We start from the raw sequence: 25423 nt of genomic DNA on the forward strand, positions 1-25423 counted from the left end.
TTATTTAGAAACTTTCTAAACACAATATGTTTACCATAATTTATAGTTTATACATTCTACTATATAAATATCTAGGTAATCACATAAGCAATTATCATAGTGTTCATAACTAAAAATTCTCCAACAATGTAAGTTCATCCCTTTTTATTCATTTTGTTTATGTTTCAAAAAATTTCTTCTAATCTTTTATATTTCTATTTTATTCATAGGTCAGTGGAAGATCAAAAATTTACCACGCTTAATGAGATTGATGTTCTAAAAACATCACCATCAACTCTGAAGGTTAGAGTTTTAAGAATGTGGAGCATAAAAGACAACAAAAATGTGAATGAGGATTTTCTGATCAAGATGGTGCTCATGGATGAAAATGTACATATTTAATATATTGTTTTACTTTATTGTTTTACTTAAAGATTTTAATTCTCATATTTATTTTTTTCTTTAATGACAGGAGAATCGAATCCAAGCAACAGTTTTCAAACAGGATATCTATAGATTCAAAATATTCCTCAAGGAAAGCTCAACTCTGACTATAGTTAATCCGAGCGTTGGTTTAAATGGATCGAACTACCATGTGATTGACTGTCCCAACAAATTGGTGTTTGGACCAAACACACATGTGAATTCATGTCAGGAGTTTGATAGTCGTCTATTTGGTTTTAAGATGATTTCTTTTGAATCACTAATCAATAAAGATATTTCTTTGAAATCGACAGTTGGTATAAAATAATTTTTTGACATGCAAATAAATAGATTTATAGTTTTAGTCTTAGATTTCCATTAAATCTGTTAATAAATTATTTATTTATTTTTCTTTGTGTTAGATATTATTGGTCACGTGGTTCATGTGTTCAAAAGCAATGCTTCAAACGTCAAGGACAAAAACAAGCGTACAATGGAGATATGTGATTTACGGTATTACTATTACACCTAACATTTGATTACATATTTATGTTAATAAACTTTATACTTGTTACTGTTTGTAACGCTTCTGTAATTTCAGAGGAAACTGTTTGTATCTCACACTATGGGATCATTATGTGTCTGAGCTCTCCAAATATGTAATTGAACACTTTGATGAAGGCCATGCGATAGTTATACTGCAGTTTGGTAGGGTTAAGTATTACACCGGTTCTGATGGTAAAGGTAACTATGTCTATTGTTTTAACTTTCTTGTGTTTTAACATGTCACTAACTTAAACTAATGTGTCGTTTTATAATTTTCCTTTTTTTAGAATAAGTTTATGTGTCGAATTCTTTTGGATCTAATGTTAGCCGTTTCTTTATAAACGACTATTTATTTGAGATTGAAGAATACAAAAACAGGTATATTATTAAACCAATATTGTTTTCATTTATGTATTAAGTTTGTAAATTTCATATTATATTACTTATTCCTAAATTCATTAAATATTAAATTTTTTAGTTTGGTGGATCTGCTAAATGCCAATGATGTTTCTGTTCGTAAACCGATTCCGTGAAGATGCTATCGTCTGTTGATGATGAGTTTTTGAGAGCAACAGATTTTTTTAACATCGGTGATATTTGTACCATTATATCTGTAAGTTAATTATTACAATCTTTATTTTATCCTAATTATCTTTCAACCCTAATTGAATATTTAATAAGTCCTATTGTACTATAATGCAGCCTAAAAGTATCATTATCTTTGGTACAATTAAGGCAATATGCCCAGATACGGAATGGTATTACATTGGGTGTAATACTTGTAGCCGTAAGCTCATGGAAAATAATGGTGAAGGTGGAAAGGAGTATGAATGCAAAACAGTAAGATGCAATGTTTTAGGTGTTATCCCTACACCTAGGTATTTATTCAATTCAAATTCAAATGTCTAATTAGTGCATTGTAAAAGTATATGTTTTTCTTTCAATTTACCTGTTTATACACTTTTCTAGGTTCAATATCAAAATAAGGGTGAAGGATTCCACTGGATTTGTGTCATTGACTCTTTTTGATAGAGATGCTAAAATGTTGACTAAGAAAACAGCTAAAGAATTGATTGATTCTCAAAATGAGGTTTGTTTACAAGTAAAATACTTTTTAATTGTAACAGTCATCTATATAAAAGATGGTAAGTTTAACAATGATTAATATTATATTTGTTTTTTTGTCGTCTAATTTTATTACAGAATAAGGTGGAAAATGGTGGATTCCCTACTGGATTGGATTCTCTTTTAGAAAAGATATTCGCTTTTAAGGTAGATGTTGCAGATTTCAACTTCAGAAACAATGTCGAGGACTATGGTATAAACAAACTTACTGATGACACCAATATTATCACAAAGTTACAGAAAAGGCTTGATGTTCGTTTGGTAATAACATAATCTGAATTTTTTTTTATTAAATTATATTTCATAATTATTTCTACTGATATATGTTGATATTCCATTTTTGTCTTATTAGCAATAAGATTCTAATTCTTTAACGTGTGGAGCATCTATTTCTGAATTCCAGTCATCCGGTTCTGTTTCTGTTAAGGTATGGGTATTTTTTTAATATATTAGTTCAAACTTATAAATATAGTTAACAGAAAGATGTGAAACATGATTGTGTATTCGCTCTTACTTTTTTAATAACAGCTTTTTGAATTTGGAGATAATCAAACTCCAAGTTCAAATGTTGAGGCTCGGGATTTGGCAACTGATACAAAAGGAACGTCAATGTCTTCTGACGATAAACTTAAGAGAAAACTGGTTGAAGTTTTTGAAGTTGATGATGATGCTAGCATGTCGTCCACTAAGTTGAAGTCTACGAATATCGAAGAGATGGGAACCACCAATCAGGCGAAGGAGCAGCCCTTTTAACTCCTAAGTGGAGAAGGAATCTAAGTGAACATTTTCATTTATGTCGGTTTACACTTATGTTAAGCCTTTTTGAGATATTTGGATATTTTATGTTTGGTTTTTCTCTTTTGTTTTTTTAAACGATTGTTTTTGAATGTTGGTTGAGATGAACAATTTATTTTTCTTTGGTTGAGTGATCATACTTTATTAAATTAATATTTAGTTGTTGTAGGTCTGACTTTGAAAAAACATAAGTTTATATTAGTTTATTAACATGTTCTATATTTTTCTTGTATAAATTTAATCTAAAACAACATAAGTATAAAGTTTTGTCCTACTATATTATATTTTATTTTATCTATACCATCATATGTTTCATATGCATTATATAACTTATTAGTTTAAATAAAAAAATATGTTTAATGTTCATAAATATTCTTTGTGAAATTCTACTTTATCTAAATAGTTTTTGTTTTTCAACTTTTGTAATTTTCTAATACAACTGTTTCGTTTTATTTTTAGTATTACAAATGTATACTATATTTTTAAAAAGGTTTTTATAATAATAAACTAAAGGTTACAATTAATAAAAATGTTATTTAATAATTATTTCTAACATGTATTCATCAAGCCTGGTGTGAAATTGTACTTTATTTAAATAATTAATGTTACATTTTATTTATAAAAATTTATTTATGTATAAATAAATTTAAGACAACGTTTTTAATATAACAATAAAATAGTTTATGTTTTTCAACTTTTGTAATTTTCTGATTCAACTTTTTCGTTTTATTTTTTGCATTACAAATGTATATTATATTTTTAATATATTTTTTATAATAATAAACTAAAGGTTACAATTAATAAAAATGTTATTTAATAATTATTTCTAACATATATTCATCAATATCTTTATATCAAATTGATTTCAAAATCATAATTTGGTAGCAAATCAGTAATAGAAATTATTTATTAAATTATATAAATTTTGTTATAGATATTTGCTAATTTTATAAAGTTTTAACATGATCCAATAGAAAAAGCCCATTCCATTAGGCCCATAACAATTTTAAAATAAACGACTCTTCGTTTATTAATGTTAATTATCCTCCTAAATTATTTTACCTCGATTTTTCTGGAAATTCCGGCCATTGTTACCAAAGTTTGACTCAAGTTTTAGAAAAGCTTCTTCTTCTTTGATATAGATCTCAATCAATGGAGAATGTAAGTACTATACTGTGATCTACTTTAATTTTGTTAATATTCTTACTTAATATTGTTATAATCGTTTTAGCCCTAATTTATATTAACCGAAGATGATTTTTAGTCACAATCTTTAATGTTGTTTTGTACGGTTTTGTCATAACATTTACCTTTTCTATTTAGTTCGTCTTCAACTAAATTATAAACTGATTATACGCTCTGTGCATGCTTGAGGGTGTTAACTGTAATATTAGTATTTTATTCATCGATTATTTTGTTACAAGTTTGGAGATAACAAGTTATTGTTTTTTGATTCTTAGTTTATTATTGTTATTTGTCAATGTATTTGCGTTGTTAAGATTTTGGCATAAACATGTTCTTATAATGATAATTAAAATTTTAAAATAATCATATAATTATCAATGACAATATATGTATATATAATTGACAATAATAACATAGCAGTTAGTGTCTTTAACATTTTTTATTAACTCATATTAAATTGTAAATAAACATAATGTTATTCCTGCGGTTTGCATTTTCTATCACAATGTAAACGGAGAGACGGTATGTATTGTAAACTCTTTAATTATGTTTCAATTATTGTATTATACTTTAACTACAACATAAAATTTATTTCAGACACTTCCAGCTGTGTTTTGTCAAGATATTTTTGAACCAGGTGCTAATATGCACCCGGTTGTTTTATATCACAAAGACAAAGATTGGTTTGTTAAAGTTGAATTCATAAACGGACGTTATGTTTTTCAAAATGGGTAGGCCCAATTTGTTGTAGACAATCGGTTGATGTTCGGAGATGTCTTGGTTTTTTCTCCAATTGACCAAAATGAATGGACATTCGTTTACGTTAGAGATCATCATGTTCATGACGACATGGTTGTTGATATTGTCGTTCGTTACCCTACTCTTAAATATCTTGTAAGTAACGATGTAAATAAGTTATTAAATATTGAACAAACCTTTTACTCATATAAAAGAGGATTAAATTTTGTTATACTATTTTTTTATTTTTTTTTATATGTTTGTAGCCATTGAGAGATGATCAGGTTAGATGCTACTTAGTTTACAGCCAGGACAGTATGATCATATCATTGTTGAGGCTGTTTATGGATTTAAATGGAATCTATACATTCAGTGCGTTAAACTTACTACTCCGAGATTTGGTATTACTGGTGAGTGGGAAAACCTGTCCAAGCATTGTAAGCTTGCTGTTAATGATTATTTGGTGTTTCAACGTCTTCAAGGTACGTGAACGTTTAGAATGTATGTTTTTGATAACCGTGGGATCGAACGTGTAAATTTTAATGATGATTTGGTATACACCGGTCCAAATCTACATCCCGAACTCGGTTATGTTCCAATGGTTATCGAGATTGAAAGTGATGACGAATCTCAACCTCACAACGTTGATGAAGGTATTTTATCAATTTTTTATATCTTCTATATTTTTGTACACTTTAGTTTAGTAATTACTTTATAACTTATATGATGTGTATTTTTAGGACTCGATGTTGCTATCGAAGATGATGTTGGTATGTTAGACGTTGATGAGCCGGTGTTGGATATTATTGTTTCTCAGGTTCATGAAGATAACATTTTGGAAGTGATAGTACAGGATAGGCCGGTAAGCAAACTGATTTTATACAAATACTTTAATTTCATATGATGGATGTTCAAACAAATAACTTTGTAATTCTACTTTTATTTATAGCGTTTGCCGGTTGAGTTTGCACGGAACAATAACTTGGATTACGAATCAGATTTGGTTTTAATAAATCCAAATGGTGTTGATGTCTCCACTGAAATTGCTATTGAACTGAATGGCAATAATGAGAGGTATAGGGTTCAAAATTGGACAACTTTTGTTCGGTTGAATGGCATTCAGTATGGCACATTGGTGGTTTTCGAGTACAACGAGGCTACTCATTCGTTGATACTCACTGATGTTCTTGGTTGATGTTGAAGTTGATAATGGATTGTTCAATACATTAGGGTTTAGACACTACCATTTTGCTAACAGGTTCTATATGTATTCTGTTAGGTTTACTTATGTTAATTATCCTACTTATTTTGTTAGATATAATATGTATGGTTTGTACTACTAATTATCACTTTATGTTATGGTTTTTAGGTTATAATTATAAGTTCATTGTCATTAGTTGTCTTGTATGTATCTTTTATAAGTATACACATGTATATTTTTAAGAATTATTACCTACAACTAATATTGTCATAAGTTCATTAGGAAACAACTATATACAACCTAAACTTGAATGCTATAAATTAATTATTCCATACAATAAATCCTATATAATTATCTGTGCTATAAAATATTTAATTTAAAAATGATTTTAAATTATTAAATACGAATACGTGTATTTTATTTATTTTTATGATTACTAATTAAATTAACGCCCTGCTTGCGGTGCGCACATATAATGTATATATGTGTGAACCCTTGGGTGGGCAAAAGTAAAATTGCACTAATTTTGACGTTATTTTACTAATCACGTGAAAATAACGTTAAAAGTGGCGGAAGGTTAATCAGGCATCATGTGGTGGCGTTGATAGCCGAAAGACAAGGGCACATGCACCAATCAGCCGGTGTCCCGAGGATTGAGTGTTATGTGTCTTATGTCCAAGGCTTGATTCAAAACTACTATCGAGCCGGGGGTCTCACCGGAAGCAGCCTCTCTATCCCTATGGGATAGAGGTAAGGCTGTCTACATCTTACCCTCCTCAGACCCTACCATAGCATTGCTATTGGTGGGATATACTGAGTACGATGATGATGATGATGATGATGATTACTAATTAAATTAACTATATTATCGTTAAATTTATTACCATACATTAAATGCGGGAATATTTTTTATTTTAGTCTTCATTTTCAAATTTACTATTATCATATTTCATCCAAAAATAAACAAATCCTAATATTATGACAATTATTGTTTCCGTTCAAAGAATATATTATAAATTTTTGGTGTATATATACTTTGTCACTTTTCGTTATAAATAAACTTCTTTAACATCATAATTAATTTTCGTTCCTTCATACATGTTCTTTATAAACCAACCGAATAATTGATTTTCTAAGTGTTTTCTACACTCTATAATTTTGTTCCGAAAATTTTCTGTGTAGCTTTTTAAGCATGTCATAGGTTTATGTTTGGCCGAAAACATACATTGTTTATATTTAAACAATAATTTCTGGTTTGATTTTGCGTTGTCAAATACCCATTTTAAAGTTTTGTTAATTTCAATTTCATTTATAATTAACTAATGTGCCGATTTTGATGTTTATACAAATTCAAATATATAGATATATAAAATTGATTCTTAAGAAAGCAGTTGTTAAATATTTGTTTTTTCTGATTTTTGTTTATAATTTTATTGTTTATGATTTTATGTTATTGTTCAATAATATTATTTTCATTTTGAGTAATAATATTTTATGGTCTTTTGAAGCTTTAATTTATAAGACTTTATTTCATATGTTATGGTTCAGTAAAGTTTGCTTAACACAACTTTGAGGCTTGATATCTATATTTTTGGAAGATGTCTACATCCAAAAAGAAACGAAGAAATGAAGGAGCCTCATCTTCTCAAAATAAGCTAAGTAATAGTGGTAGGTTGAATTATTTTATCTTTTTCTACCCAATTAATGATATTTAAAAAAAATTAATTTGTTTTTGAGAAGCAATAATGTTATTATTTTAATTTTTCGTATTTTTAAATGTAGGCCAAAATCAACCTTTACCATTATCTACCATATCCAACAATACAAACTACATCCATTATCAATCAACACCGATTGTCACTCTACCATATCAAGCAAGTATGTAAATTTTATTAAATCATGATTTTCAATTTTAAATCATATTTTAAATAAAATGATATTTTATATTCTTAAATTTAGATCGTTTATCTAATAATACAAATTATTATCGCATCTAACCTATTCCTCCTTTAATCCTTGTGTCCCTGGTACGTAAATTAAATAATCATTATTACTATATTATTTATCAGTTATTTGTTTCTCATTTTGTTTTTTAATATGTAATACGTTACAGTTAATCACATCTTTGAGACCTTGCAAAATATTTCATCATCAACACAAGTATCGTGTTTACAATCTAATAAGGAGAACGTGTCTCCATCAACAACTTCGAATGTCTACTGTTCGAATGTACTAAACAACAGTTAGTCTTTACCAATTGTTTGCAACATAAGTATACTCTTTATATATTTTTATTAGTTTTTAAAACCTTTATTTTGGGTTAAATACTAATATTACAACCTTTGTAATTTAAAGACCCTCAACGATGTACACCATTATTCAACTCTGCTAAGTCAAAAAGGAAAGAAAGACGATCAATTTTAGATGCAAAAAGAACTTCCTCCGTTTACGAGAAGAAAGATGTTCTAAAAAATACATGTTCAGGTATATTGCATTTTCTTTATAATTAATAATTTCCATTTTTTTTGTTAATAAATGATAAGCATATGGCGTAGTACAATTTGCTAGATGGATAATTATATTAAATATATTAATTATTATTATTATAAAATTTATTTATAAAATAAAGTTAACAAATCAAATGTCTATTGTAGGTTCTTTTAATATACCTCTTAAGGGTTTAAGCAACAAACAAAATTATTTTCCACAGACAACATATAATTCATTGATTTCTTGTGTCCATGGTATGTTATTAAATTGTTGTTCACTATGTATTGTCTTCATCGAATTTTATTTCTCATGTTTATGATTAATATTTTAAAATATGCAGTTAATCAAGATTTTCACAATTTGAAGAATATACAATCATCCACACCTGTAACGCGTGTACAATCTAATAAGGAGAACCTGTCTCCATCAACATCGCCAAATCTTTACTCTTCGATTGTATTAAACAACGGTTAGTGTTTTTAAAAATTTAAAAGTTAACGTCTTTGAAAGCCTTTTGTTATGCTTCAATATTTATATCATCACCTTTTTATTCAAGACTCTAAAACATCAACACCATTTGTGAACTCTGATGCGTCCAAAAGAAAAGAAAGACGATTAATATTATATTCCAAAAGAACTGCTTCTGTTGACCGGGACAAAACTGGTGTCCGAATTAACTCTTCAGGTATATTTCATTTTTAATTTAACTATTATTATCATTTTTAGGTCTTTTTTTTAATGAAACACTTAAAAGTAAACTGAATGCTAATAATTTTAATAATAATTTCATTTTAATAATAAGCCTTCTATTAAAAAAAATTATATTATTTATATTTTGCACTTCCGTCCTGATTTTACAGCAACTTATAATATTAACATTGTATAATGAAACATTTCATAATTTGTTAACTTAAAGATGTTACAATTTAACACATAATAATATTTCATATATTAAATTTAATACGGATTAACGAAAAAATAAATTTTCAATTTCTCTTTTGAAATATCATATGTGTAGTTGTAAATATTTTGTTGACAACCTTTATATTATTGAACAAGTTGTATAAATAAATATAACGTTCAAGAACGATCAAACACGTCTTGTGTTGTTAATGACATTTCGGAGTCGTCTACAACCTTTCGTAGAAGGTCAAGAAAAAGAACCCATATAGTACCTATACCTATGGCTGATTTAAATGAAGATGCTACAACTATTCATTATCCAAATGTTGTAGATGTTTATAAAGGAATATCGTCAGGTATGATATTTATTTCATAATTTACTTTAAATCCTTTATTAATTATTTATGTATACTAATTAATTCCAAATTCTTATATTGAAATTTTACCAGAATATCTTGATCATGGAAATCAATCCGTTATGTGTCCAAGTTGCAATGCTTTGTTGCTGAAAGCCGAAGTTAACAGACCAAGTAGTAGTAATGAAGAAGGAGCTTTTTCCCTTAGTTGTTATAATGGCAAAGTCGAACTTCCTGATGTTAGACAACCAGATGATACTTATCTTGAATTATTTCACGGTGAGACCGCCATGAGTAAGTATTTCTTGAAAAACATTAGACGTTTCAATTCGATGTTTTCGTTTACGTCTTTGGGAGGAAAGATTGACCATTCCATAAACAGAGGCAATGCGCCATATACGTTTCGACTTAGCGTTGAAAACTATCATTGTTTGGGAAGTCTTTTACCATTACAGGGTTGTAAACCACTGTTTTCTCAACTTTACATTTACGACACGGAAAACGAGGTTTCAAACCGTCAGGTGTTTTTGGGTAATTACTTTAGACCATTTTCGTCCACTTTTGTTATGTTATTAAATTTTAGTATAAGTTTTATTATTTATAATCTTAAGAAGTGTATTTTTTTTGTGGGCAGTGATAATAATTCATTGGATGATGAGCTGGAGATGCATATTATTAATTATTTGAAGACGATGTTAGATTCAAATAATCATTTGGTCCAAGCTTATCGGATGGTAAGAGATTGTTTTGAAGAAAACCCACAACTCGATTTGAAGTTGCGTATTATTGGACCAAGACAGCATGATGCGGAACAATATAACCTACCATCTAGTTCTGAAGTTGCCGCTTTAATTGTCGGTGATATTGGTGACGCTGTAGATAACCGAGATATAATTGTTACCAAGCAATCGGGTTCCATAAAGCGTATCAGTGAACTTCATCCATCGTATACACCTCTTCAATACCCGTTGTTTCATCCTTTTGGTGAAGATGGTTATCAGGTTAATATACTTCATAAGAATGTTTCATCATCATCAACCGCAGCACGCAAGAAGGTTACAATGCGTGAGTTTTTTGCTTATCATATTCAAGATAGGCCACATCGGTTTTCAACCATCTTAAATGGTAGGCGTTTGTTTCAGCAAATATTAGTTGACAAATATATGATGATTGAGGCACAACGATTACATTTTATACGCGGTAAACAACATGAGCTACGATGTGATACTTACCAAAGTTTACGAGGTATGCAATCTGTTGGAAATACTGATGTTTCAAGTACTTGTCAACGTGTTATTCTACCATCCTCATTTACCGGCGGAGCAAGATATATGATGCAAAATTACCTAGACGCTATGTGTCTCTGTAGATGGTTTGGTTATCCCGATTTTTTCATAACCATAACCTGTAATCCCAATTGGCCAGAAGTTAAAACATTTCTTAAGGATACAACGTTAAAGTCGTAGGATAGACTTGATATTTTATGTCGGCTTTTTAAGGTCAAACTTGATGCACTGATTAAATTGGTGAAGGATAAGTCTTTGTTTGGAAAGGTTCAAGCAGGTAATTTTCTTTAATTTGATGAGTATAAATTTATAAACATGATTTAGTTTAATATTTTACTTTGTATAGACTTGAATTTCAATTTAAATAAACAGTTTATTTGTTTACCTATTAAAACTTGTGTAATATTTACTTTTATTATGCATGTTGCAGTTGTTTACACGATAGAGTTTCAAAAAAGGGGGCTACCGCATGCTCATATTTGCATATTTATGCATCCATCTAGCAAGATTCATAATCCACAAGATGTTGATAAATTTATTTCTGCTGAGATTCCAAACAAAGACACTGATCCAGACCTATACAAGCTTGTATCTGATCATATGATTCACGGTCCGTGTGGTGATGCTAATCTGAATTGCACGTGCATGGTAAACAAAAAATGCTCCAAAGGTTTCCCAAAAATGTTTAATGATGGGACAACTGTTGATTCGCAAGGTTTTCCAGTATACAAAAGAAGAGATAACGGGCAATATGTTGTCAAGTCAGATATAATGATGGATAACAGAACTGTTGTTCCATACAACAAGACTTTATTAAAACAATTTCAAGCACATATTAATGTTGAGTGGTTTAATCAAGATAGATCGATAAAGTATATGTTCAAATACATTAATAAGGGTCCAAACCGAGCAACAATTTCTCTTGCACAAAATAACAATGTTGATAACCCAGATCCTAATTTAGATGAAATCAAAGCGTTTTATGATTGTAGATATGTCTCCGCATGCGAGGCAACATGGCGGATATTTTCATTTGATGTGCATTATAGGATTTCGTCTGTTATGAGACTGGCTTTTCATTTACCTGGTGAGCAACAGGTAATATATAGTGCTAACAAAGATATTGAAGATATTTTAAACAAGACAACTAATGCTTCTTCAATGTTTACCGGCTGGTTTGAGTGTACTAAGAACCATGACCTTGCAAAAACTCTCACATACGCAGAGTTTCCAACAAAGTATGTCTGGAAAAAACAGTTACGTAAATGGGAACCTCGCCTAAGGGGTTTTGCAATAGGTAAAGTTCATGTTGTTCCACCCGCATTCGACGAGGCTTACTATCTAAGAATATTATTAAATAAGGTTAGAGGCCCAGAATGTTTTGAAGACATTCGAACTGTTGATGGAGTTGTGTGTGAAACTTTTCAAGATTCATGTTACAAAAGAGGTCTTTTAGATGATGATAAGGAATACATAGAAGCCACTGAAGAAGCAAGTCATACCTATATTTGGGAAAGCAGTTGGCAACTGTTAGTTGACGGTATGTAATGCCCCGTTACTGGTGCCCTACTTTAGACGTTGGATTTATTCATAAACACAGTTCTTAATATCAGAGTTAGTTAAAACTTTACGTAGAATATAAAACTTTCATAAAACATTTCATAACAAACCATAACTTGTCTTAAACAACTTATCGTCTTTCAAAATTAACAAAGCATTAAACTTAAACGTCTTGAGTCTTCCGATGCCAGCCTCTAATTCAATTCCACATGTTCCCCTTAAGCGAGCTGTCTCATCCTACTCACCTGCTTGCATACTAAAAGTCAGCTACGCTTAGTGAGTTCTAGTTAACCACATAACATACATTGCACACATACTTACATACTTTCATTCATACTTCCATACTTCATTCATAGTATATATATATACTTACCTTCATACTTTATTCAGATTTCTACTTTACATTATTCTATTCTGCATCGGATATTATTAGGGTCTGGTCCCTTTTTCTACAGTCCTTTTTTTGCCTCGAGATTATTAAAGGGCTCGGTCCCTTTTCTGCCTTGGATATTATTAGGGTCCAATCCCTTTTTTTCCTCGAGAATATTAAAGGGCTCGGTCCCTTTTTTGCCTCGAGAGTATTAAAGGGCTCGGTCCCTTTTCTGCCTTGGATATTATTAGGGTCCAGTCCCTTTCTACCTTTCTATCTCTTACATTCATTCATAACATACATACATATCATTCATACATTATAAATAGCATTCATATTCATAATTATAACTTGACAGTACACGCAATATCCGAAGATCGTTCATGTACCGACAAGCAATCATTCATACATTATACATAACATTCATATTCATAACTATAACTTGACAGTACGTTCAATATCCGAAGATCGTTCACGTACCGACAAGAAATCATTCATACATTATACATAGCATTCATATTCATAACTATAACTTGACAGTACGTGCAATATCCGAAGATCATTCACGTACCGACAAGAAATCATTCATACATTATACATAGCATTCGTATTCATAACTATAACTTGACTGTACATGAAATATCCGAAGATCGTTCACGTGCCGACAAGCAATCATTCATTCCGTTCACATATATCACATAGGGCATACACTTATCACTTAGGGTAAGTGTATTAACAAATCACATTGAATATGCACACAGCCCCGAAAACGTAACAAGGAATGGGGCTAGAAACTCACCTGGATCCTGTTTCTTTCTCCGTTAACTGTTAATCCCTTTTTTATTCGAGCTCTGCTAACTGTATAATAGTTACACGTAACAATACTCTTCCTATTTGTATGTCAGCCAAGAATGGCTAAGTCAAGTCTAATCTAAGGGCCTGGTATTAGATTATTTTTACTTAAGTTATTTTTAGACCCGGTCATATTTGAATTCATGGTTTTCGTTTACTTTAATATCTTTCTTTCTTTTGTAATCTCCCATTTCATTCCCTTGTATTCGAATCATTAAGGTAATCCAAAGAAATCGAGCCTTAATGTAGCCGAGTCTTGTATTTGTAAGCGAACTTCAAGTGTAAGCAAACATAATGCAAGCGAGCATACTGTAAGCGATCTACATGTAGGCGAACTTAACTGTAAGCGAACTTACATGTAAGCGAACTTACATCTAGGCGAACTTAACTGTAAGCGAACTTACATATAGGCGAACTTAACATTAGCGAACTTATATACATCGTGAACTTATTGGGCGGAGTTAATCAGCAGCGAACTTAGCTACAGATGAACTTGGCTGCACGCGAACTTAGATATCAGGCGAAGTTCACAGTAGGCGAACTTGTAGCAGCAGCTACGGGTTCGTTCTCATCCCCATAATCATCTTCGTTTCAACGTGTAACCCTTTGATTTGATGTTAACCAATCCCGTAACATTCCCATGGTCATTTTCGGATAAGACTCGGCCCGAAAACACATAAAGTTTGGACCTTTAAGCTTAAAACGTTCAATACTAGATCTAAGGTTTATTTTTAACGAGCCGTTCTTAACCATGAGTACGTTAAATCCATTTTAATCTTCAAGTTTGCAACTTTACGATTTGTCTAGGCCCGATCTATCATCCTACCAATTTTCATGTAAATCCGTTCATGAAAAGTAAACATTTTTGACAAAAACGTACCTTTGAAGTTTTTTGTTTAAAATCACTCGAGAGGCTCAAAACCATATCAAACGAAATCCGATTTGAGTGATTCAAGTGGCCACGAAACCGTCTTGGCCAGATCTACAAACCCATCAGCTTGCCTTCACCGGAAACTGCCGCTACAGTGGCCGGAAATCTGAACAGTGGCTGGAAATCTTCATTTTTGAGCTGCTATGGTTTTACTGATAAAATCAGGACTTCCCGACCTCTGATCGAAGATCCTTTCGGTGGAAAACTTCATTTATATGTCAGGAATACTTGGTTAAAATTTGAGACCGATCCGAAGGCTAGATCTTTGGGAATCTTTGTGTCTTTGTGGGTGTTTTTATCAAAAACGGGAATTGGGTTAAGTGTGTGTTTTGATGGTGTAGGCTATGGTGTGGAGATGTATGAAAATGGAAAGGATTAAGGTTTTAAGGGGTATTTATACTCTCTTAAACCCATGGACCTTTGGCCCATCTTTTCTTTTTGGTCCATAACTAATTCCATCTAATTAGCCTACTTACCCTTCCATCTTTATTATTTTATTTCTTTACTAACTTATGTAAACTTTTCCATATTAAATAAATAATGTATTAATTATTTATTCTTCTAAATTTCGGGATGTTACAAGTCTACCCTCCTTATAAGAGGTTTCGTCCTCGAAACCTGCTTAGTCCTTGTAAAATGAATACTTCTTGTATTCACATTCTTTCTTGAACCGGCTTAGCTTCCTAACTTACCGGTTTATCCCTTGTCTTACAATCAACGAGTGATGTTAATTAATTTTAGCTTTCTAGGTAGCTTGTCCATGAAGTCCTTGGTGATACGCTTCCTTTTCCAGACTTTGCAAGTGCATATCACTTCCACAAGCATACTCTTCATTCTTGTCCTTTAAATAGAAATATTGCACTTACTATCATTACACTTAGAACTGAATGATCATTCTGTCCAATTACAACCTTTAGCAAATATACTGCTTTGCAATACGTTCAAAACATATTAATTCCGAAAAGGAAACCTCTTCAGTTTCTCCTTAATAGTTACTTCTTAAAAATCCCTTTGTCTATTCCTTGAGAGAGAACACTTCTTGCAATTCCTGAGCGCATCCATTGCATAACTTGTCGGAGAACTCCTTAAGTCACCACTTATACCTTCTTTCATTCTCAGCTCTGCATCAACATGTAAGGTTCATGAGTTATAGCTGTCCAAGATAGCTTGATCATGAAGTCCATGATGTTACATCTCCCTCTTTCTTGACTAATCAAGCCTCACGTTGTCCTATGAATCCATTGTTGTTTGATGTTGCATATCAGGCTGCCTGATCTATCGTAACCAATTACCTTAACCGACTTCCTTTCCAGTATGTCTTGACCTTCTTTTATAATACTATTCTATCATTTCCGTTCCAGAGGACTTCCCTTCCATGATCACATGATTATCAACTACTCACTAATCATTTGTGCCAAGACTCGTCTAAACCATATCTACGCTTTCCTTGCATGTCTTTCCACCTTTTGTCCCTGGTTTCTAGCATCCTCTTGTGGTGTGACTGTCGGCTCAACATTCGTAACACTTGGGGTTGTTCTTATCTGTGTAGGCAAAGTATCATGTCTATCCACAGCTATCACATACCATGGACTCATCTACATTTGACCTCTACTTAAGCATTTGACTTCCATTAGTATACGCCTTCATTATAACCGACATCTAGACTTATGACCTTCATCTAGGATTTGGCCTCGAAGACCCATGAAGTGGAATCCTCAGGTGACCAAATCTGATTTTCACATCATAAGTATTATCTTTCAACTCTCGGTGTAACTAGGGAATTCATTTATTTTTGTATCTTGCTCTCGTCCTTTATAACTTTTAACTGTACCTTGTGGATCTTGCTAATGCAATCCGGAGTACTAATTAATTTATACTACTTAAATGTCGTGATATCTTCTCCACATTTTGGCAGTCAGCAACCATATTAGCCACACCTGGATAATACTTGATTTCACAATCATAATCCTTTATCAGCCTCACTCATCTTCTTGCCTCGTATTCCATTCCTTCTGCTTCTTATGGCATGTGTCAATGGTACACCTTGAAAACATAGCATACAGTTACTCTTTCTTCAGCGTTTCCAACACTTCTCTCAAGTGTTCAGCATGGTCGGGCTTATCCCTTGAATAATCAAAACTATCTTCTGTGAAGACAACGACATATTTGTCCTAATATTGGATGACATTCCCTATTCATCATAACCATAAATGTTGCTTGAGCATTCGTCTATCCAAACGATATCACGAGAAACTCGTGGTATTCATATCGCGTCTGAAATGTTGTCTTAGGAATGTATGCCTCTTTCACTTTCAACTGATGATAGCCTGCTCTGAGGTCTATTTGCGAGGACCAACTCGCACCTTGCATTTGATCAAACAAATTAGCCATTTGTGGCAACGAATATCTATTCTTCACAGTAAGCTTGTTCAACTCGTAGAAATCTATACACATTCTCATACTTCCGTCTTTTTCCTTAGTGAACATCGCCGGTACACCACGTAGGGAAATACTCGGCATAGAACACCTTCGTCGAGGAGTTCTTGTAGTCGGGACATTAACTCTTTCATCTTGGACGACACCATGCATGAAGGTACTTTCGCGACGGGCTGTGCTCCTGGTATTAACTCTAGCTGGAATCCTACCTTTCGTTCCACTGGTAACCCCGGAAGGTCCTATGGGAACACTTCTGGTTAGTCACCCACTATAGGAACATCTTTCATTTCTTTCGTGTCGGCCGTAGCTTTGACAACATACGCCCAAGTAGGCACTACACCCTCGCCTTAACAAACCTTCAGCTTCTATCATCGGAATGACGTTAGTCCTTGAACTTTCCTTATTACCATAAACCGTCACTGTACCGCCATCCAATGACATAAACCTTATCAACTTACTCTTACATGCTATACGATCTTTAACTCAAACGTCAAATCCATTCCCAAACGACATCAAACTCTCTTAAGGTCAATCATAAAGAGTAGAAAGGAACTCACGTCCCTCTAGTTCTACCTTACAATTCTTAATCATTCTCATACTTTGACGAAAGTATCGCTAGTGGTCTCTTCCATAAAATATCAGGTACACAGCTACATTCTTCTTAACGTCTTCTTTCATATTTGCTAAGCTATGTAGTCTCGTACTTTCATTCCTTTTCAATTAGAATGCCTCGACTTTCACCTGTCCTTCTCGATCATCTCTACTTTCTCTTCATTCGCTTCGTTACTCAAGATCCTAGCAAGTTCCTTTATGGAGTTAACTATTACAGACATACTACATGTCTTGACTCATTCTAGTTGGCTTATCTCTGTTTCTTTCATGCTACTTCCATTTGGAATTCACAATTCGGGCTACCTTTGATGCTTTGGCGAACATTTGTAGTGCGAAACATTTGAGCAACTCCCTTGGTGTATATGATTACAACCTCCAAGCCTGATCCTTCTTATTTACTTCCTAAAGTCAAAGTCCTATTTCTTTCGTATATTACTTTGTCACACCTTCTTCAACAGGTGTCTGGTTGGCACGTGTCTTACCACAACTTCCGGTACGACCTCTTCGTGCTCGTCCATTTTGTAGCAGTCATCTATCTTATCTCTAAGGGAACACAAACGTTATCACTCTAGGAATTATTTAGCACACGATTCGTAAGGTAAGTAGTTGATGACAGTGGCCAACAGTAATTAACTCTTTACATAACTCCTCAGGTTCTACATATTTCCCTTTGTGACTTCACTTGTGCTAGTTCCTACTTCTCACACAATCCTAACATACATATAACCTACATCCTTATCCTTAACAATTCAGCTAGCATACACACATTCTTTCTTTAGCAATTAAGCTAACATTCAAATATTCTTTCTATAGCAATTAAGCTAACTCCCTTACACATTCTTACATTATGCATGAAATTAATCACATACTTTACCTTTACCGAGCTTGCTTAAGCGACACATGGAATTCTTGGACTGGCATCTTCTTTCTTTTCTTACTTAAATCCCATTCTCTGTTCGAGTCTAAGCATGTAGGATGCTTAAATCTCTCGAACTTTGCTCTGATACCAACTTGTAAGGCCCCGTTACCGGTGCCCTACTTTAGACGTTGGATTTACTCATAAACATAGTTCTTAATATCAGAGTTAGTTAAAACTTTACGAGGAATATAAAACTTTCATAAAACATTTCATAACAAACCATAACTTGTCTTAAACAACTTCTCGTCTTTCAAAATAAACAAAGCATTAAACTTAAACGTCTTGAGTCTTCCGATGCCAGCCTCTTATTCAATGCCACATGTTCCCCTTAAGCGAGCTATCTCATCCTACTCACCTGCGTGCATACTAAAATTCAGCTACGCTGAGTGAGTTCTAGTTAATCACATAACATACATTACACACATACTTACATACTTTTATCCTCTTATTCAATGCCACATGTTCCCCTTAAGCGAGCTATCTCATCCTACTCACCTGCGTGCATACTAAAATTCAGCTACGCTGAGTGAGTTCTAGTTAATCACATAACATACATTACACACATACTTACATACTTTTATTCATACTTCCATACTTCATTCATAGTATATATATATATATACTTACCTTCATACTTTATTCAGATTTCTACTTTACATTATTCTATTCTGCCTCGGATATTATTAGGGTATGGTCCCTTTTTCTGCCTTGGATATTATTAGGGTCCAGTCCCTTTTCTGCCTCGAGATTATTGAATGGCTCGGTCCCTTTTCTGCCTTGGATATTATTAGGGTCCAGTCCCTTTTCTGCCTTGAGATTATTAAAGGGCTCGGTCCCTTTTCTGCCTTGGATATTATTAGGGTCCAGACCCTTTTCTTCCTCGAAAGTATTAAAGGGCTCGGTCCCTTTTCTGCCTTGGATATTATTAGGGTCCAGTCCCTTTCTACCTTTCTATCTCCTACATTCATTCATAACATACATACATATCATTCATACATTATAAATAGCATTCATATTCATAATTATAACTTGACAGTACATGCAATATCCGAAGATCGTTCACGTACCGACAAGAAATCATTCATACATTATACATAGCATTCATATTCATAACTATAACTTGACAGTACGTGCAATATCCGAAGATCGTTCACGTACCGACAAGAAATCATTCATACATTATACATAGCATTCATATTCATAACTATAACTTGACAGTACGTGCAATATCCGAAGATCGTTCATGTACCGACAAGAAATCATTCATACATTATACATAGCATTCGTATTCATAACTATAACTTGACTGTACGTGAAATATCCGAAGATCGTTCACGTGCCGACAAGCAATCATTCATTCCGTTCACATATATCACATAGGGCATACACTTATCACTTAGGGTAAGTGTATTAACAAATCACATTGAGTATGCACACAGCCCCGAAAACATAACAAGGAATGGGGCTTGAAACTCACCTGGATCTTGTTTCTTTCTCCGTTAACTGTTAATCCCTTCATTATTCGAGCTCTGCTAACTGTATAATAGTTACACGTATCAATACTCTTCCTATTTGTATGTTAGCCAAGAATGGCTAAGTCAGGTCTAATCTAAGGGCCTGGTATTAGATTATTTTTACTTAAGTTATTTTTAAACCCGATCATATTTGAATTCATGGTTTTCGTTTACTTTAATATCTTTCTTTCTTTTGTAATCTCCCTTTTCATTCCCTTGTATTCGAATCATTTAGGTAATCCAAATAAATCAAGCCTTAATGTAGCTGAGTCTTGTATTTGTAAGAGAACTTCAAGTGTTAGCGAACATAATGCAAGCGAGCATACTGTAAGAGAACTTACATGTAGGCGAACTTAACTGTAAGCGAACATACATGTAGGCGAACTTAACTATAATCGAACTTACATGTAGGCGAACTTAGCTGTAAGCGAACTTACATGTAGGCGAACTTAACTGTAAGCAAACTTACATGTAGGTGAACTTAACATTAGCGAACTTATATACGAACTTATTGGGTGAAGTTAATCAGCAGCGAACTTAGCTACAGACGAACTTGGCTACACGCGAACTTAGATATCAGGCGAAGTTCACAGTAGGCGAACTTGAAGCAGCAGCTACGGGTTCGTTCTCATCCCCCATAATCATCTCCGTTTCAACGTGTAACCCTTTGATATGATGTTAACCAATCCCGTAACATTCCCATGGTCATTTTCGGATAAGACTCGGCCCGAAAACACATAAAGTTTGGACCTTTAAGCTTAAAACGTTCAATACTAGATCTAAGGTTTATTTTAAACGAGCCGTTCTTAACCATGAGTACGATAAGTCCATTTTAATCTTCAAGTTTGCAACTTTACGATTTTTCTAGGCCCGATCTATCATTCTACCAATTTTCATGTAAATCCGTTCATGAAAACTAAACATTTTTAACAAAAACGTACCTTTGAAGTTTTTGTTTGAAATCACTCGAGAGGCTCAAAACCATATCAAACGAACTCAGATTTGAGTGATTCAAGCGGCCACGGAACCGTCTTGGCCAGATCTACAAACCCATCAGCTCGCCTTCGCTGGATACTACCACTATAATGGCCAGAAATCTGAACAGTGGCCGGAAATCATCATTTTTGAGCTGCTATGGTTTTACTGATAAAAACAGGACTTCCCGACCTCTGACCGAAGATCTTTTCGGTGTAAAAATTCATTTATATGTCAGGAAGACTTGGTAAAAATTTGAGACCGATCCGACGGCTAGATCTTCGGGAATCTTTGTGTCTTTGTGGGTGTTTTTCTCAAAAACGGGAATTGGGTTAAGTGTGTGTTTTGATGGTGTAGGCTATGGTGTGGAGATGTATGAAAATGGAAAGGATTAGGGTTTTAAGGGGTATTTATACTCTCTTAAACCCATGGACCTTAGGCCATCTTATCTTTTTGGTCCATAACTAATTCCATCTAATTAGCCTACTTACCCTTCCATCTTTATTATTTTATTTCTTTACTAACTTAAGTAAACTTTTCCATCTAAAATAAATAATATATTAATTATTTATTCTTAGAAATTCCGGGATGTTACACGGTAGTCAATACAAACAACAAAAAGATCAAAATAACCCCGGTACAATTTACTCATTTTTATAATTATTTCAATTATTGCAAATATATAATATCCATTATAATAATATAAATATTTAATTATATTACTTTCTTATTTTATTTTCAGGTTTGATTCTTAATGAAGAACAGTTAAAAAACCTAGCACTCTTGGAAATTGAAAATTTTATAATTTCAAATAACTCCAGTCTTAGAAGATATAAACAAATGCCATTTCTAGATATGGAGACAATTTCAAGAGAAACTAATCCGTTAATGGTGGAAGAGCTATCATATGATACCGAGACCATGAATGACGAATTTAATAATCTATTTGATTCGTTAACAGATGAACAACGAGGTGTTTATAATGAAATAATGAGTGCTTTGATTGATAAAAAAAGGTGGAGTTTATTTTGTTTATGGTTACGGCGATACTGAAAAACTTATTTATGGAAAACTTTAGCTGCATCGATAAGGTCACATGGAGACGTTGTGTTGAATGTTGCTTCAAGCGGTATAGCTTCTTTGCTTTTGGAGGGTGGAAGAACCGCACATTCGAGATTTTTAATACCTATTAATTTGACCGAAGATTCATTTTGTCCGGTAATATTACCACTCACTTTATGTTAATTTTATATTAATCATTTTTTTAGTATATATGTCTTTATCTATTATTTTAATATCAAATTACATTTGAAGCGTTGGACAGGACTTTAAACGATGTTATGAATGGTGATTCGGCCAATACTTCAGAAGCGTTATTTGGAGGTAAGGTTGTTGTTTTTGGCGGTGATTTTCGCCAAATTTTTCCTGTTGTAACCAACGGTACAAGAAGTGAATGTGTCAATGCTTGCATCAATTCTTCTTATATATGGTCAAAATGTAAAGTTCTTAAACTAACTAAGAACATGAGGCTTACAGTTGGATGTCGATCTTCAGACATTCAAAATATTACAGAGTTTGCTATAGGCCAAGGAAACGTTAGCGGTCCAAATGCTGGAGAGGCGGTTATTGATATTCCCGACGATCTTTAGAAATTAAACTCAGTAGATCTGATGGGTGATTTAATAAGGTTTGTCTATCCTAATATATTAGATAGATTCAACGAACTTACTTACTTTCAGGATCGTGCAATGTTGGCACCTTTGAATGAGGTCGTTCAAGAAATTAATGAACGTATGTTAGACCTCTTTTCTGGTGAAGAAGTAGAGTATCTAAGTTATGACAGTTTAGCTGAATGTGAAGACCTTTCTGAGGATTTTGATCCACAGTTGTACTCTCCTGATTTGTTAAATGGTTTAAAGATGTCAGGAATGCCTAATCATAGCTTGGCCCTCAAAGTCGGTGTTCCGATCATGCTATTAAAGAATATTAATCACAAAAAGGGTTTGTGCAATGGTACGCGCCTTCAAGTTGTTAGTCTCGGTAGGCGTGTAATTGATGCAAAAGTTGTCTCTGGTATGAATATCGGATATCACACTCTAATTAGCCGAGTAAGTCTTACACCAACTGATAAGAAACTTCCGTTTAGATTAAAAAGAAGACAGTTTCCTTTATCTGTATGTTTTTCCATGACAATCAACAAGAGTCAAGGTCAATCATTGTCAAGAGTCCGATTGTATCTTAAAGATCCAGTATTTTCTCACGGTCAGCTTTATGTTGCTTTGTCACGAGTGAAGACTAGAGATGGTATTAAGTTAGTGATACTCGACAAAGAATCAAAGCTTATAAATAAAACAACAAATGTTGTTTACAAGGAGATTTTTAAAAACATAGAATGTTAATTGTTTAAATTTCCTATGTAATTCAATTTGGAATCTCATAATAAATGTAATGGTTATAATGTAATTTATTTTGTTCTATACTTTACAACATTTGTACTTAACTTTTTTTTTTAATATTTTTTTGGTATCCTATATTTAATTTTTTTATTTAGTTATAAATAATTTTTTATTTTTAATATTATACACAAATTTTCTGGATATAAACCTGTTTGTTTAAAATTCGTTTTATAACATACCTTTTGACTATTTACTTTTTAATTTAAATTATTTAAGATATTTATCATACTATCTAATTAAATATTATTAACTATAGGGTAACTATACATTATAATAACTAGATAGATTTCATGATTATTTTTCTTGGAACAATCAAACCATCACTTCTTATATCTATTTTATAATTTTCCATTTTAATCCTCTTCATATTCTTCTTCTTTAACAATACTAAGTTTCTCAAGATAACTAAACTCCGATATTGGCTACGGTTATGAACTGGAGGTTTTGTAAACTATTCCATAAGTATCAATTTGTATTTAGCGATTTAGCAACGTTAGAAAAATATAATATTGAATCAGTCATGTTGTTCGATAATCAGTTTAAACATCAAATACATCAGATCGGTCTTAAGAAGAATTTGCCATGTCAACAAAAAACAAATTTGATAAATGTTTTACATCATTTCTTTCATGATCTTTATCAAGAGAGTTTACCTTATGAACATGTAAGGGAGTGGTTCTTTAACCTTATCAAAACAAGGTTGTTATCTGGTTTGAGAATGGAGAGTATAAGAATTTTAAGCCGAAACAACTATTGTCGTGTGATGATTCGGTGATGTTGAGAGAGCTTGAAGTGTTAAAGTTAGCAAATGCAAGAAAAGAACTTGCGCATCTTGAGTTGGAAGCTGAGGTTATTTCGAAGGTCAAATGGTTAGAAGAATGTTCTAACTATGAGAATGATTATGAAGATTTTCTCGACAATTTTGAGTCTGATGACGAACATTAAGGTAAAATATAACTCTTTTCGTATTGCTGTTATATTTAATACAAGTGGTAGATGTTAAAAACCGGTTTACACTATCAAAGTTATTATGATTGTTATTCCAAAAGTTTGTTGTCCGATGAGGAAGTAGAAGGTAATATATTAATACTTTATATTACATATTGTTCATAGATTTAATAAAAGAATTATATTGACAACATTTTTTTAGACTTACTAACAATGATATTTATGAAATTAAGCTTTGTATTTTGTACATAACAACTTTGTAATGCTTAGATGTTATTAATTATTAAACATGTTGTTATGTTAAATTAATTTTAATGAATTTTTGTTTTGTTTTTAAACATTTTCAGGTGTTTAGGAATTTGAAGTTTGTGTTGGTATAACTTTTGAAGATTTTGCTGATGTTTTAATATCAAGAACCTATTTAGTGTTTTTGTTAATGTCTTTTGTTGGTACGGTTTAATTTAAGTTATTCTAAATTTGAAGTTTGAATCTTTAGACAACGTAATTTTATAATAGTTTTGTAACAAACTATCAACAAGTATTATCTTAGTTTGACTGTATGTTTAAATTTATTATTTGTAGTGACATGTTCTTTCACCCGCGTGTCACGCGGGTCTATACCCTAGTATATATATAAATAAATAGAGAGAGAGAAAGAGAGCAAAGTTAGAACAAGAAGTATTTTTTCCTAAAAAGTGTAAGAATTGATTTTGACTGTTAGATCTACTATACCATATAAGGGCAAGATTGTAACTAACCATATCATCTTAATTATGGAATTGAATTATAATACCTATTTATTTGCTTATAATCCTACCAAACA

General features: G+C 32.3%; 2 protein-coding genes across 2 annotated transcripts; both read left to right on the plus strand.

The window, feature by feature from the left end:
* The first annotated feature begins 297 nt into the window (after window positions 1–297).
* LOC143533131 (uncharacterized) lies at window positions 298–1481 on the plus strand. Its single transcript, XM_077027993.1, has 6 exons — window positions 298–369; window positions 452–719; window positions 825–915; window positions 1004–1146; window positions 1242–1326; window positions 1427–1481. Exons 1-6 carry the CDS (start codon window positions 298–300, stop codon window positions 1479–1481), a joined length of 714 nt encoding a protein of 237 aa, XP_076884108.1.
* Window positions 1482–9665: 8184 nt separating this feature from the next.
* Window positions 9666–12575, plus strand: LOC143533132 (uncharacterized). Its single transcript, XM_077027994.1, has 5 exons — window positions 9666–9741; window positions 9835–10309; window positions 10376–10796; window positions 11241–11304; window positions 11458–12575. Exons 1-5 carry the CDS (start codon window positions 9666–9668, stop codon window positions 12573–12575), a joined length of 2154 nt encoding a protein of 717 aa, XP_076884109.1.
* The last annotated feature ends 12848 nt before the right edge of the window (window positions 12576–25423 follow it).

Source organism: Bidens hawaiensis, unplaced genomic scaffold (genome assembly GCF_021521415.1).
Source record: "Bidens hawaiensis isolate Kalapana, Puna unplaced genomic scaffold, B.hawaiensis_p1.1 tig00009619_1, whole genome shotgun sequence".
NCBI classification, from domain to species: domain Eukaryota; kingdom Viridiplantae; phylum Streptophyta; class Magnoliopsida; order Asterales; family Asteraceae; genus Bidens; species Bidens hawaiensis.